The sequence below is a fragment of the Acipenser ruthenus genome, chromosome 32, assembly GCF_902713425.1.
Source record: "Acipenser ruthenus chromosome 32, fAciRut3.2 maternal haplotype, whole genome shotgun sequence".
Taxonomy (NCBI): domain Eukaryota; kingdom Metazoa; phylum Chordata; class Actinopteri; order Acipenseriformes; family Acipenseridae; genus Acipenser; species Acipenser ruthenus.
In genome coordinates this window covers 149,495-165,187 of record NC_081220.1, presented here as the reverse complement: position 1 = coordinate 165,187, position 15,693 = coordinate 149,495, and the positions used below count along the sequence as shown (strand labels likewise).

At 38.6% G+C, this 15,693-nt stretch overlaps 1 protein-coding gene across 3 annotated transcripts; it reads left to right on the top strand.

The window, feature by feature from the left end:
* The first annotated feature begins 5,021 nt into the window (after nt 1–5,021).
* LOC131703236 (immunoglobulin kappa light chain-like) lies at nt 5,022–14,792 on the top strand. Of its 3 annotated transcripts, none has more exons than XM_059006331.1 (4): nt 5,022–5,106; nt 5,286–5,604; nt 10,591–10,625; nt 14,183–14,792. In XM_059006331.1, the coding sequence occupies exons 1-4, from the start codon at nt 5,034–5,036 to the stop codon at nt 14,521–14,523; spliced, it is 768 nt and encodes a 255-aa protein (XP_058862314.1). In that variant the 5' UTR covers nt 5,022–5,033; the 3' UTR covers nt 14,524–14,792. The 3 variants fall into 3 exon arrangements, with proteins under 3 accessions (XP_058862314.1, XP_058862313.1, XP_058862312.1); XM_059006330.1 differs by lacking the exon at nt 10,591–10,625 and adding an exon at nt 11,135–11,170 and having other exon boundaries at nt 5,023–5,106; nt 5,286–5,603; XM_059006329.1 differs by lacking the exon at nt 10,591–10,625 and adding an exon at nt 11,537–11,572 and having other exon boundaries at nt 5,024–5,106; nt 5,286–5,603.
* Nucleotides 14,793–15,693: the final 901 nt, after the last annotated feature.

Below are 15,693 nucleotides of genomic sequence, written 5' to 3'. Positions count from 1 at the left end.
TCTGTCTGTCTGTGTGTGTGTGTGAGTGTGTGTGTCTGTCTGTCTGTGTGTGTGTCTGTGTGTGTGTGAGAGTGTGAGTTTGTGTGTGTGTGAGTCTGTCTGTGTGTGTGTGAGTGTGTATGTGTGTGTGTTTGTGTCTGTGTGTGTCTCTGTCTGTGTGTTTGTGTGAGTGTGTGTTTCTGTCTGTGAGTGTGTGTGTGCGTATGTGTGTGTGTCTGTGTGTGTGTATGTCTGTCTGTGTGTATGTGTGTGCGTGTGTGTGCGTGTGCGTATGGTGTCTGTGTGTGTGCGCGTGTAAGTGTGTGTGTGTGTGCTTGTGCGTGTGTGTGAGCGTGAGTGCATGTGTGTATGTCTATATATGTGTGTGTGTGTGAGTCTGTGTCTGTCTGTCTGTGTGTGTGTGTCTGTCTGTGTCTGTGTGTGTCTGTCTGTCTGTCTGTGTGTGTGGGTGTGTCAGTGTGTGTGTGTGTGGAGCCTCTCTTTTTTGCTGTTGTAAAAAACAATGAGTGACTCCAAATATATATAAAAAAACACGTAAGAAGTGCAATTGACTATTTTTTTTTTTTTAAAGATGAAATTAAATTAGATTAATACTGATGGCTAAACAGTGCTAATGGTTCAAACTGTTATGTTATCTCTAGGATTGTAAATATTTATTATTATTATTTTTCTCAAACTATATTTAATGTTTATGAACCCAGTCAACCAAATATAGATTCTCCCTAGCTTTTGTGATGTGCAGTTCGTGAACGACTCGTTCTTTCCGGTTCAAATAAACCTACGAAAACAATCTTAATGCGGTCTACACTGATTGGTTTTGTGTCATTGAATCAGTAAATCAAATGAACGAAATGAATCGATTCACCAAACTGAACAGAATCAAATGAATCGAGACACTAAAAAGAATCGAACTGCCCATCACTGCTCCGCACTACAACCAGGCAAAGAGAGGAGATCACCGATTCAATTATTGTCCCCCCATCGAGCATGATTGACGGTAGCTCGAAAAGATTGTGCCAAAATGAAAAGACGAAATACCGAAATAAAAAGCGAAATAAAAAACAGAATAAATAAAGAAATAAATATATAAGTAAATAAATAACAAAATAAACAAATAAATAGATAAATTGTTAAACATATTTCAGTTTTTACTTATTTATGTATTTATTTCGTTTTATATTTATTTATTTATTTATATTTGTATGTATTTATTTCGTTTTTATTTATTTATTTATTTATTTATTTATTTATTTTGAATTTTATTTATTTATTTATTTAAAATTTTGGCACAAATTATCCTCCATACCAAACGCCGCTCGGAACGTTCGCATTTTTAAATCCTAACGGTCTCTGTTCAGCTGAGTGGAATGTTCACGAGCCGGTTGCCTAGCAGCGTCTCCCCCTCCATCTCTGCCCCGCCCTCTCGCCCTCTCTCGTTGTTCCAGCTACCAGTTCAAATTTAGCTTCGTTATATTAGAGCAATTCTTTACTAACTTTTACAAATGAGCTTATTAGAAGCTTCGTGTTTTTCAAACAGTTTCAAATATAATTTAGATTTAAATGGCATGTAGTATATAAATCAGTTTCTAAAACAGGTCGCATTTTGTAATTTAAATAGGCCTATGTATGAGCTACCAAAACGTATTTTTGTTTCATGTCGTTATTAATGTATTTACTTATTTATTTGGTTAAACTTTAATCCAGCCTTACATTTTAACTAATTGAAGTTACAACAGCGTGTCTATGTATGAATTACTGACGAGTAATATTTGTGATTTGATTACTCTAGCAGATGAACTGATAATGTATGGATGTTATTTTGTGAAAACAATACAATATTAAAAAAAGAAATACTTACAACATTTAATACATAAATAAATTATACACCAAACTGTAGCACATTTGTTTAGTCTTAATATCATAACACATGTACTTATTATAAATACGCACTTCCTTTTATTTGTTGTAAAATGGTCTGGAACTGAAGTAAAGTATTTTTTTACAGTGCTATTTGAGTATTTAAAATATGGTTATCTTCAAAATTAAAATGCCAGCAACTGTGTGTTAATTTAACGAAGCGCCTAACGCCGCTCGGAACGTTCGCATTTTTAAATCCTAACGGTCTCTGCTCAGCTGAGTGGAATGTTCACGAGCCGGTTGCCTAGCAGCGTCTCCCCCTCCTTCTCTGCCCCGCCCTCTCGCCCTCTCTCGTTGCTCCAGCTAGGAGTTCAAATTTAGCTTCGTTATATTAGCGCAATTCTTTACTAACTTTTACAAATTAGCTTATTAGAAGCTTCGTGTTTTTAAGATGGTTCAGGTGCAGTCCGGGCAGACTGACTGGAGCATCATTACAGTATACCGCACTGCTCTTTTTAATGCTAAATATGTATCTGGTATTCTAAGTATTATCTACAATTAATAATTCAGCTATATTCATATTCAGAATGTAATACAGTATTAAGACAGGGTCTAGTATTATAAATAAATAAACATGCTTTAAGAGAAACAGCAGTGATGTTTATTGACCATTCCCATACATTCTCTATGTTTCTACATTGTGGTTGCACAGGGACAAGGGACTCAGTGGTGTTAACAAAAAAAATAAATAAAAATGAACCTACAGTTAACCAATATAGAAAGGAAGGTGGTAGAAATGTATTGCATGTGTGCAGTACCTTACACTTTTCTCTATTAAATGCCATTTGCCATGTGTCTGCCCAGTTCTGAATGCTGTCTAGATCATTTTGAATGACCTTTGCTGCTGCATCAGTGTTTGCCACTCCTCCTATTTGGAACTGGAAAAACAAGTAAAAAAGGAAGTTAGAATGGCCAAGAGAGATAGATTTAAATGAACATTGCTAAGGGGGCTAAAACCAATTCCAAAATGTTTTTCCAATATTATAACAGCAAGAGAACATTCAAAGAGGAGGTTAAAAGTCTAAGAGATGCAAATGGCAAAATCATAGATGAAGAAATCAAAAATAGCAAATATATTAAATGATTGCTTTTCACAAGTTTTTACAAAGGAGGATACGGACAACATGCCCCACATGTTGACCTGTATTTTAAATAACTTTAACATAACAGAGGCAGAAGTGTTAAAGAGACTAGGAGCTCTTAAAATAAACAAATCCACTGGGCCGGATAAGATCCTCCCAATAGTACTCAAAAAAATGAAAGAAGTTATTTACAAACCGTTAACCAAGATCATGCAACAGTCTCTTGACACAGGGGTTGTACTGGCAGACTGGAGAATTACACATGTAATACCGATCCACAAAAAGGGAGACAAAACCGAACCAGGTAACTACAGACCAATAAGCCTGACTTCTATTATATGTAAACCTATGGAAACTATAATAAGATCCAAAATGGAAAATTACCTATATGGTAACAATATCCTGGGAGACGGTCAGCATGGTTTTAGGAAAGGGAGATCGTGTCTAACTAACCTGCTTGATTTTTTTGAGAATGCAACATCAACAATGGATAATTGCAAAGCATGCGACATGGTTTATTTAGATTTCCAGAAAGCTTTTGACAAAGTCCCGCAGAAAAGATTAATTCTCAAACTGAACGCAGTGTAACAGAGATCCACAGTGACAGCTTGTAACAGAGATCCACAGTGACAGCTTGGAACAGAGATCCACAGTGACAGCTTGTAACAGAGATCCACAGTGACAGCTTGTAACAGAGATCCACAGTGACAGCTTGTAACAGAGATCCACAGTGACAGCTTGAAACAGAGATACACAGTGACAGCTTGTAACAGAGATCCACAGTGACAGCTTGGAACAGAGATCCACAGTGACAGCTTGTAACAGAGATCCACAGTGACAGCTTGTAACAGAGATCCACAGTGACAGCTTGTAACAGAGATCCACAGTGACAGCTTGTAACAGAGATCCACAGTGACAGCTTGAGAAGTCAAACAGTCTGTATGAGAAGACATCGAGCAATGTGGAGGAATGTTTTCTAATGTAGCCTCATTATCTTCATTGCAAAGTGAGCAAACTGGGACAAGGGCCACACAGTGACAGCGTGAGTATTCAGAGTAGACTGGAGCAGAAAGGACGAATGTTTTCGAAGGTGCCCACATTGCCCCACTATGCTGATTGCATCTTTACATTGTATTCTCACTACCAGTGAATAAACACACCCTCAAATTAACTCAAAACTGTTTTTGGCTTTGACTTCACTTTAAATAAATCTTCTCATCACGGTTGTTAAAAAACTAAATAAAAAAGACAAATCATCATACAGATAGCTAATTGAGTTTTTATCAGCTCACACAGTCTGTCCCTTCATGCCCATGTCCCATATATTACTCCACTTTCTCCTGCAATGACTTTTACTGTGAGAGGCTGATGAAAGTGGAGCACACATTTTAAATCAAGGGATTGCATCTTCATTAAAGTGATCCTGAACAGCAAAGACTGCAGTTACTAACACTTACCACAAGAGGGAAACAGGCACTTGTTCAAACCCAATCTGTAGGGGTGTGTTATTTTGGGCTTTACAAAACACACAGCACCACTGATTTCCATAATGTAAAACAGTTCCCTGAACATCATATTTTTAAAATGATTTCTATTAAAACATTCTTAAATATCCTTCAGCAAACTCAAGTGAATAAGATAGTATTTCATTGTATTCTTAAGCAATTTCCATTCAAACCATCAGACCCAATCCTGCACACTACCAAAGAGAAAGCCAGAACAGCACTCATTGAATGAAGTAACGACACAGTAATAAAACAGGCTGTTACAACACAACCCCAGACTGACAGCAATCCCAATCACATCATGTTTCTCCTGCCAGTCTGACCCTTCCCATCCTAACCGTGCTAAACTGCTAATCTTGCTCTCTCAGAACACACAGCACCAAACCACTGCTGGGCTACAAGTGGCTGCTGTGCCAAGGAAGACAATTTGCATAGAAAAGACACTTTGCATTGGCAGCACATGCTTCAGTGCTCTGGGAGTGTTTATAGCCCTGTGAGTTTAACACTTCATGATTGAGAGCTGCCCTTCATGGCAACAGAATCCACAACAACAATGACTTTTATCAGCATCTTCATCTGGGCACTTGTCATCTGCACTCAGGGTAAGAATCATTTAGAAAAACACTTTTAAAAAAATCTATTTCTGTGACATTTCTTAATATACAGTTTAAGTGTTGAAATTAAACAGGAGTGACTGAAAAAAACCTTGACATTTAATATGTGTTTTCATAATTCAATTCACTCATTAATTACAATTTTCCACATTATTTATTATTTTCAGAATCCAGTGGACAGTATACTGTGACTCAGACTCCAGCAGTGAAATCTGTTCTCCCAGGAGACACAGTCGCTCTGAGCTGTAAAGTCAGCAGTGCAGTGTATAAGTTCTCAGATGGCGATGAATCCCTATATTGGTATCAACAGAAACCTGGAGAAGCTCCCAAACTCCTGATCAAATATGCAATTAAGCTTCAGTCTGGGATCCCAACTCGTTTCAGTGGCAGTGGATCTGGGACTGACTTCACTCTGACCATCAGTGGAGTCCAGGCTGAAGATGCAGGAGATTACTACTGTCAGAGTTACCACAGTGGTGGTGTGTTCCCACAGTGCTACACACCCGTACAAAAACCTCCCTCAGCTGGACTGCACAGTGACTGCACTGCTGCAGCTGGGACCTACTGCAGGTGCTGAGGGTGAAGGCAATGAAACGGGACACGGCCTGTGGAGGAGCTCAACTGCAAACAAACACACTGAGCTCAATAACAACACACAGTTACATGTAGGTATGGATTCAATATTAGTCTATTTAAACAAACTGATTTTGTTGTGACTACAGGGTCATCTAGTAATGTAGTGATGAGACCATCTATTCTAAATGTATTTAGGAATTCCAAAACATCATTCAATTATTCAAAGAATTTAAACTATGTACTCACATTTTTTTCTATCTGATTCTCATATGAAGATGTTCATGAATCCTGATGCCTAAACTTTTAATTAAGAATATGGAAGCTGTTAAGAAATGAATGAATGAATGCTCTGATATAAAAAGCTGCAGGTCCCTTTGTCAAAGCTAAAGAAAGTGTAATTGCAGCTGTACATGATCTGCTGTGGCTCCTCAACATTGAGCAGGGACTGAAGGGAGCCGCTGTGTGTGATTAAAGACACAGGAGAGGAATAAGTTGAATCCAGTCAGCCCTCAATCAGGAGCTGGGATGCAGTAGTGAGGGAGAATGGAGAATGCCATGAGGAGAGTTATTGTACAAGAACAGAGCAGCAGTGAAGAGCAGTCATGCACAGTGGAGCCCCTCTTCTCTCAGTGTGTGTCAAGTATTCCAGCTCCCTAAAGGGCTCCACTGACTCCACACATCACACAGCTCACTGCAAACACAGCAGCTCTGCACACTGACACTGCACTGCTCCAGCCTCACAGAGTGGGGCTCTTTTAAACCTGGATTCTGTGGTTTCACACAGTGACCACGGCTCATTTTATAGCGCCTTTCACAGCCACAACCCTTCCTTTATGAACAGCACAATATTTATGAACAGATTTCAAAACAATCTAAAAGTGCCCCCAGCCCCTCCCCAGCACCCCCAGTGCAGCACTGCCCCTCACACTGACCCCCTGTCCCATACTGCACACTCTGGGGCTTCATGAAGAGCAGCAGTGATTCAGGGGCTGCAGGACACAGACATGGGGAAGAACTGGGACTGCAGAGTAAAACACAGCTAGGAATGAGCATAAATGCTCACCAAGCACTCCATGCAGCTCCTAGTCAGGGCTCTGGTACTGTCCAACCTAGAATACTGCACCCCCCTCCTGGCCAGCCTCCCTGCATCCACTGTCCATCTGCTCAAGCTCTCATACAAAACTGTGCTGTTTCCTCTTCTTGGTATCTCTCACGCTGCTCCACTGAGGGCACTCCCTCCATTGGCTCCCTATTGCTGCTTGCATCAAATTCAAAACTCTTACACTTGCCTGTCGCAGAGCTGTTAGATTTTGTTACAGAATCGTAAAGGTCCCAGGAGTGCTCTCAATGGTGGGAGAGATATGACATTCCTTTAATATTGCTGCATTGTGAAGACGCATGTCGACACATATCCTGACCTCTCTTGGTTTTTGGTACTGCTTCGATTGGTGAAACCCATGGCGCTGGGCCAGTGACTGTTCCGATGATTCACGGCTGTTGTAATCGATCGAGTTCTTGTTCCACTTTCTTCCTGATGTGGAAAGGGATTCTTCTGTGTGGCTGTACTGCTGGCTGCAGGGTTGTGTCTAAGTGTAGTTTGACTTGAAAGTCTTTCAGTTGACCTGTTCTGTTGAATAAGTCTGAGTATGCTGCAATTAGAGGATGCTCCATTGATGTACATTTCTTCAGTGTTGTCGCTGGTATATAATTGATTATGTTAATCAGTCCTAGTTCTGATGGTGTGTGGTCGCTGAGTAGTGATTCATTGTTTCCTTTCACTGCAGAGCAGGTGTGTTTTCCACTTGATTCCGCAATTGTGTTAAATTTGCCTTTCAGCTCTAATGCTGCAGTGGATCCATATGATGTTATTTTGATGCTTGCTTCCCTTAGCTTCAGTTTCTTCAAGTAATTTCACACTGGCTCCCGAATCTGTCATAATCTTTGCTGGTATTTATTGTATGTTGCTTTTGGTTAACGGTTGTTTAGGGTAGTTTACATTGCATACAATGTATACACATTCTTCTTCTGTGTTGGAAGATTCATTTTTGTTCTCAGTCGTTTCAGCATAGTAGTTAGTTTTAGATAGAACTTTGTTGATCGTTGGTCTTCTTTTGTATTGTGATTTGGTCTTTGCTGCCCTCTTGTGGTTTCGAGCGTTAGTGCTTCGTGAATGATTCAGCTTTCTGCATGGGTTACGCTGTGTGCCTCTAGCAGGGCAACACGCTTGTCCTTCTTTGTGTGGGAATGTGGTTTACCATCGCGGCATCCATGTACTTTCCGTCTGTTCAATATCTTTCACTTGAAACTCGGATATCTCTAACGTTCTCCCGAAAGCGAGTACTGCAGTTAAGGTTAATGCAGATTCTCTGAAAGCTTTACGTCGTACTCTCCATGAAGAGCAGTTGGTATTATTTGCGTTTTTATTTCTCCAGCAGTGTCCGTGAATTCACAGCGGGCTGCTTGCTGTCTCAGTCGTGTGTAGTAGGCTACTCATCTCACGATTCTCCAGCCTGTTGTGTTGTTTGTCTAAACACATGCGTTTCATAGTCAGCATTCTTTTTCTGTATAAAATATTATTTTTTTCTACAGCTTGCTTGTAGTTTTCAGTGTCGCCTGTATTGGTCAAGGTATCAAATATATCATACACTTTTTTTTCTCTCAATAACATGCAATGCAATACCATGGTCCGTTTTTGTATACTGTCTTCTATACTGGAAGCAATTAGAAAGTTCTCGAACCTCTGTAGCCATTTATTCCGTCTCAGCCCTACAGAGCAGTGGTCTCAGTCAATATCAAAGTCAGGGAAAGCCTGAAATCCCGTTGCTTGCCTTGCATTGTGGTTTTCGTGGTTGTTTTTTTTCGACTTACAGTTTTCGGTGAGTTCTTTTCTTCAGAGTCCTCGTCGCCAGTGTAGTGTTGTGAGTGTTACAATGAAGACAGTGACGTGCTGTGGTAATATAATTAACTGTTAGATTAGATTCTCGCTCTCGCTCCACAAACCCAGCTGTGAACGTCATGTACTTTTTGTAAGACTATATACATATGTCACTGACATATAACAACCAATAGCTGGAACCCAGTCTTTACTAGACTGGAGTCACTACATTACACCCACCTCATATAGATGCAATGTAGAATCTGTCTGGAGCGCCACAAGGACTGTTTAAAGCAGCTGAACCCTGTGACAAGACAGGACTGCAGACAGTTGCATGAGCTGAATTAAAAATACGACCGCTGTGAAGCACGTCACTTCAATGCCCAGAGCATGTGGAGATTATCACCTCAAAGACCTGGTTCTGCTGAAGACGCTTCTGTACGCGTTCAAAGGAAAGCTTTACAGTTGCGGAGACGACACGTTTTGAAACCTTTTCTTTCTGTGTTTTAATTCTGTTGGAGTTCAATGGAAACCACGATGTTGCATACAGTATCCTAAGCACCCTCTGTTTTCTGCAAGAACACTTCATTGGAAATGCATCTGAAATGTATTTTGGAATAAGAGAAAGATTTTTGTAAGCATATGGAATGTTGAGGTAAGTGTTATTATTATTATTATTATTATTATTATTATTATTATTATTATTATTATTATTATTATTATTATTACATGTTGATGATACACATGAAAGAAGTTGCCAGGTGTTTGTGTTGTAATTGTATTGCATGCAGGGAGATTTGACTTGGAGTGAACACTGACCCCCTGTTTGTATACCAGTTCAGTACTGTCCTTCATATATGTATTGGTTAAAGGTTGAATTAGGAGGTTACTTGATTAGGAAACTCATATGAAGAATTTTGACATGTGTGTACTGGAACAATAATAATACAGACAGTTTCTAAGTGAACACTGACCCCCTGTGCTGTAGTTGCTGTGAGTGAACACTGACTCCCTGTGCTGTAGTTGCTGTGAGTGAACACTGAACCCCCTGTGCTGTAGTTGCTGTGAGTGAACACTGACCCCCTGTGCTGTAGTTGCTGTGAGTGAACAGTGACCCCCTGTGCTGTAGTTGCTGTGAGTGAACACTGACCCCCTGTGCTGTAGTTGCTGTGAGTGAACACTGACCCCCTGTGCTGTAGTTGCTGTGAGTGAACACTGACCCCTGTGCTGTAGTTGCTGTGAGTGAACACTGACCCCCTGTGCTGTAGTTGCTGTGAGTGAACACTGACCCCCCTGTGCTGTAGTTGCTGTGAGTGAACACTGACTCCCTGTGCTGTATTTTCTGGCTCACAGTGGGTTTTGTAGAGTGTCTGCATTAGCACAGATCACTGTGGTACACTTTCGGACACGGGATCAGGCTGGTTGTGAAATGTAAGTCTGGTTTATCAGTGCAGTTTACAAGCACGTGGAGGATTTATTATGGTTTTTATTTATTTATTTATTTATTTATTTATTTATTTATTTATTTTATTAAAAAAAAGAACAAGTAAGTTTGAAAATTGGTGAAATTTAGAATTTAGAGTGAGAATCTCCAACCCAGTGAGCAGCTGAAGAAAAAAAAGAAACATTTAATTGCGATGTTCTGCATTTCTCTGTTTTTATTATTATTATTATTATTATTATTATTATTATTATTATTATTACAGTATGTTATGTGCTATTGAATAGTCGCGTTATCTGCATTTCTTTGGCTTGGTATGGACTCAGCAAGCCAGAGGTTTTGGTACGAGGCTCTGTTAGAATTAATCGCTGGGTCGTGCTTTTGGGCAGGGCACCAGACTGCTTGTAAAATGTAAGTTTATTCATTGCATTGGCTTAGCCAGGCAAGTAATTATTGTATTTTTAACATTTAATCATAAGTATATTTTTGATTAGGCTTCTAGTCGCACTGAGCTGTGAGTCAGTTTGTTAACTGAGGGGGTTTTTGTACAGCGTCTGCATTAGCTCAGATCACTGTGGTTGACTTTCGGACCCGGGACCAAGCTGATTGTGAAATGTAAGTCTGATTTATCAGTGCAGTTTACCAGCATGTGGAGGATTTATTATTAGAAGATAATATAAAGGTTTTTTTAAACAAATATGCATATTACAGATAGAGAGTCACATATTGAAAATCTATTTTTGAAGTATAGTATTGCAGGTACGAAACCCTAATGAGATCTTAATCAATAATAATGTCAATTTCAACTTGTTCAAGGACTAAGAAGTCAGCCAGTGAAATACAGAGACAGAAGAAACACATGTTCTGTATCTGTATTTTACACCATGAGCCGTATCTGCGTTTCTCACATTTCAATCACTTTTCATTTCATGGGAAATAATGCTGATGCCCTGCTTTATTGAATCTTTAAAATCTGTCCTGGTCAACGCTGTGAGGCTGCTCCAGCAAGTAAATGGGCTTCTTGTATAGCTGAATCCTCGAAATCGAGGAATAGGCTCCGAGCGACAGACCTGAGCACGGCAGGGTTTTTGTACAGGGGCTGGGTTAGAATGAATCACTGTGGTGGACTTTCGGACCAGGGACCAAGCTGGTTGTGAAATGTAAGTTATTGCTTTCATTCCCTTAACCAGGCAGGTAATTGTTGCATTTTAATATGTATTTATTAACAATTGCACATTGCTTTCTGTACTCTTTTTATAAATCCCTATTTATAATATAGCAAACATGACTGAAAAGACGGCTACTCTGCAAAATTATAATAAGAACAATAACAGTAAGAATCAGAGCAAGAAAAAATAATAAGAGGAAAAAGAAGAACAATAATAATAATAATAATAATAATAATAATAATAATAATAATAATATTAAGAGAAGGAACAGTAAAACCAGCACACAGGCTTGCAAACCCGTTTTAAGTGCAGGCAGAGTTTTTGTACAGCGTCTGCATTAGCTTAGATCACTGTGGTACACTTTCGGACCCGGGACCAAGCTGGTTGTGAAATGTAAGTCTGATTTATCAGTGCAGTTTACGAGCATGTGGAGGATTTATTATGTTTTTTTGTTTTTTTGTTTTTTTATTAAAAAAGAACAAGTAAGTTGGTCAAATTTAAAATTTAGAGTGAGAATCTCCAACCCAATGAACAGAAAAGAAAAACATTTAATTGCTGTGTTCTGCATTTTTCTGTTGGATTATTATTATTATTATTATTATTATTATTATTATTATTATTATTATTATTATTACAGTATGTTTTGTGCTATTGAATAGTCGCGTTATCTGCATTTCTTTGGCTTGGTATGGACTCAGCAAGCCAGAGGTTTTTGTACGAGGCTCTGTTAGAATTAATCGCTGGGTCGTGCTTTCGGGCAGGGCACCAGACTGCTTGTAAAATGTAAGTTTATTCTTTGCATTGGCTTAGCCAGGCAGGTAATTATTGTATTTTTAACATTTATTCATAAGTATATTTTTTATTAAGCTTCTAGTCGCACTGAACTGTGAGTCAGTGTGTTAACTGAGGGAGTTTTTGTACAGCGGCTGCATTAGCTCAGAAGTCTATTCGTTTGCAGAGGCTTATCCAGGCAGATCATTGTTGTATCCACTTTTTTTCTGAAATATGTTTTGAATTTTGCTAAATCAAGCAGTTACGTTAACACAAACTTCATTGTTTTTTAAAGACTACAAGAGGAATGTAATATGCGTGTAATATATATACATTTATTTATTAACTGTTGCACATTGCTTTCCGTTCTCGTTTTATCAATTCGTATTTACAGTATACCAGGCATGAATAAAAAATATAAATAATAATTATAGTAGTAATAGCTGTAAGGATATGAATGTGAGGCAGAGGTTTTGTACAGCATCTGCATTAGCTCAGATCATGTGGAGGATTTATTTATTTAATATATAGTTTGTAAATAAAAAAATGAAAATTTGTCAAATTTAGAATTTAGCGTGAAAATATGTTGAGCAGCTAAAGAAAAACTATATTCTTTTTTTCCTGCATTTCTCTATTGGATTATTATTATTATTATTATTATTATTACAGCATTCTGTCTGGTATTGAATAGTCGTTAGTTGTCTGCTAGATACTTTTGTTAGTTCCAGTGTTGCAGCCCGTGCAATGCCTTCAGGCACGGCACCAGGCTGGTTGTAAAATCTACATTTATTCTCTACAGTGGCTTAAGCAGGCAGGCAATTGTTGTATTTTTTACCATTTATTCATAAATCTGTTTTTGATTTGGTTTCCAGTCATTCTGAGCTGTGATTCCTCTTTGTATGATTTCACTAATAATGACAAGCTGCTAGTTCTGGGGTTTAAGAACTCCAGTCAGCTACAGCTCCTAGCGATTGAACAACACAAACTAGCTGTTGCCATTTGTAATGCTTATTTTAAATATGTTTATTAACGGAATACTTAAAGAAGTTTATTAATGGAATACTTAAATAATTTTATGAACAGAATACTTAAAGATGTTTATTAACGGAATACTTAATTGTGAAAGAGGTGCATGATGGGCAGCAGTGTGGAGTAGTGGTCAGGGCTCTGGACTCTTGACTGGAGGGTCGTGGGTTCAATCCCTGGTTGGGGAAACTGCTGTTGTACCCTTGAGCAATGTACTTTACTAGCAAATTCCACTAGTGCATAGTTACCAGGATGTGCTATGAGATTATTAATCGGCATTTCTATGGTTATTAACAGCTGACTGACGTTTTGTTTGTACATGTTTAATTGTTCAAAACACTTTAAATACGACGTTGTGATCAACTGTCTTTAAATATTTATATATCTGTTTGCAATATGATAAAATAACTGTGTACGGAGAAAATCATACACATTTAAAAATACGTTTTCTCATCTAATTCTAACATGCATTGAGGAAAATCAACAGTGATACAGATGTTTAAAAGACAATAGAAAATCGATCTAGAGGGCAGATATGCTTCGAAATCTTTACCCTGGTTTGTCCTTTTCTGAGAGTGTACTGCACACTTACCCTTCTGTGAAATATGAAGTTTTTCTGACGACAGCTTGATACACAGAGTTTCAAGTGGAGAGCCTCACATTTTAATTCAATACACAGTTCAATGCACACAACCAGGTTTTATACACTGTGACTATATTCTGTATCACTTAACATAGGGCCCTGTTGAAAGTAATAATGTACATTCTATCAGCATGTTATTGATTATGCTATTAACAGTTATAGATTGTGTAATAATAACACTGAATGGCAGCACACTTATTTTGTGCTATAACATGTTTTAAGTAAGCTCTAATCCATGTTATTACATGATTCATATTTATAACCACTTGTGACAGATCCCTATACTAATATAGTTCTAGTACGACCATCAATTGTACATAGCTGTGTCTTTTTAACTGTTTCATGTCCTATTAAATCATGACATGCACTCTAGAAATGTGCTGTAAAATGAACTCTTATTTTGAGTAGTACTCCGAAGGTTTCAAAGGAAGGATGCATCCTTGTGTGATGGATTGACAGGAAGGCTACATTCAGGAATCTCACTGAAAATGATATCCTCTAAAACCCTGTAAGTTAGACACAGATAAATAAATCTGATCTTTTTTTGCTTTTCTTTTCCACAGCTGGAAGCCCCACTGCTCCTTCCTCCGTCTCCCTGCTTCCTCCCTCCAAGCTGGAGCTCGACTCAAAGGGCAAAGCCACCCTGGTCTGCCTGGTGAATAATTTCTACCCTGATGTCGTGGATATCAAGTGGACGGTGGACGGGGTGGCCCAGTCGTCTGGTGTGCTGACCAGCACAATGAAGCAGAAGGATGGGAAATACAGTGCAAGCAGCAGCCTGACCCTCACCAAGGCCGTGTGGAACAGCAAGGAGACATACACCTGCACTGTGAAGCACGAGGCTGTGAGCACTCCCAGGAGCGAGTCCATCAAGAGGAGCGAGTGCACACTATTAGATGCCTAAAGGGCAAGAGAATCCCGCTGCTTGTAATGTCCAGCTTTCTTTGGGTATGAATTAGGAGGGTCACTGTAATGTCTTTGTGTAAGAGCAGCAGACAGTGTAAGAATGGGAAAGGTTCAATGTGCCTGACCCTTATGGTTGACTTTCTTCTATTCGCTGTTTAGTTAGTGCCTCGTCTATTGTTGTTTTGCTTGTCAATGTTAATCTAATGACAATTGTATGTTTCGTGTGTTTTTCTCTGAGTGTAGTAATAAAACATTTAAAAAAAAGTATTTGCTTGTTGTATTTGTGTTTTATCATCTATAAAACTGTGGACATGAACTTATGAAATGAATTATTCTCTCTAAGAGACACGATGGCTTGGTGGTGCTTTAACTTCTCATAGATTTCTGTTTGTGCTAAAAGTTTAAAAAGTCCATGAAGCACTGAATCCTGGGAAACATTTGCACCAGCTCTGGAGGAGCTGCACAATAAATACATGAATGATAGAGACCAATAAAAAAGAGAGGAGCTGCTTAAAAACAACAAGTCTCATTAAATACTAATTAAACACATGTGCTAAATACTTGAAGTCCCCAATGATATATTCTAAACAAACATGCTAAATACTTAGCTTGAAGTCTCCAAAGATACATTGCTAGAGGCAATCAATCAATCAGTGCATTACAGATAAACACAAATCACCCTTAAATTACATACAGTAAAATAGTTAAACTAGTAATTTTAATTAGCACTTTAAAAAGCACAAAATACAAAATAAAAATATGTCCTAGAAAAGGCTGATAAAATGTTCCCTTTAAAATACATATCCAGATGATAGAAATGTGTCTTTAATGTTCATTTAAAAGCAGCAGCAGATGGTGCAGCATGTCTTCCACATTCTAGAGCTGACCGCTCTGCCACCTTCTTTCTCTGTGTCCATGAATACTGAGAAAACCTTTGTCCTGTGATCTAACAGAGCTGGACATGTGTGCAAATCTTTTACATATGGGAAGCAAGGTCATTTAAAGCTTTATAAGTTAAAAGCAGGACCTTAAAACCAATCCTAAATTGTACAGGAAGCCAATGCAAGGCTGCTAAAACAGGAGTAATGTGTTTGTGCTCCTTGTGCTGCAATCGAGATAAAACACAATACCAGAGAAAGAGCAGTGTAGTAATCAATCCAAAATGTTA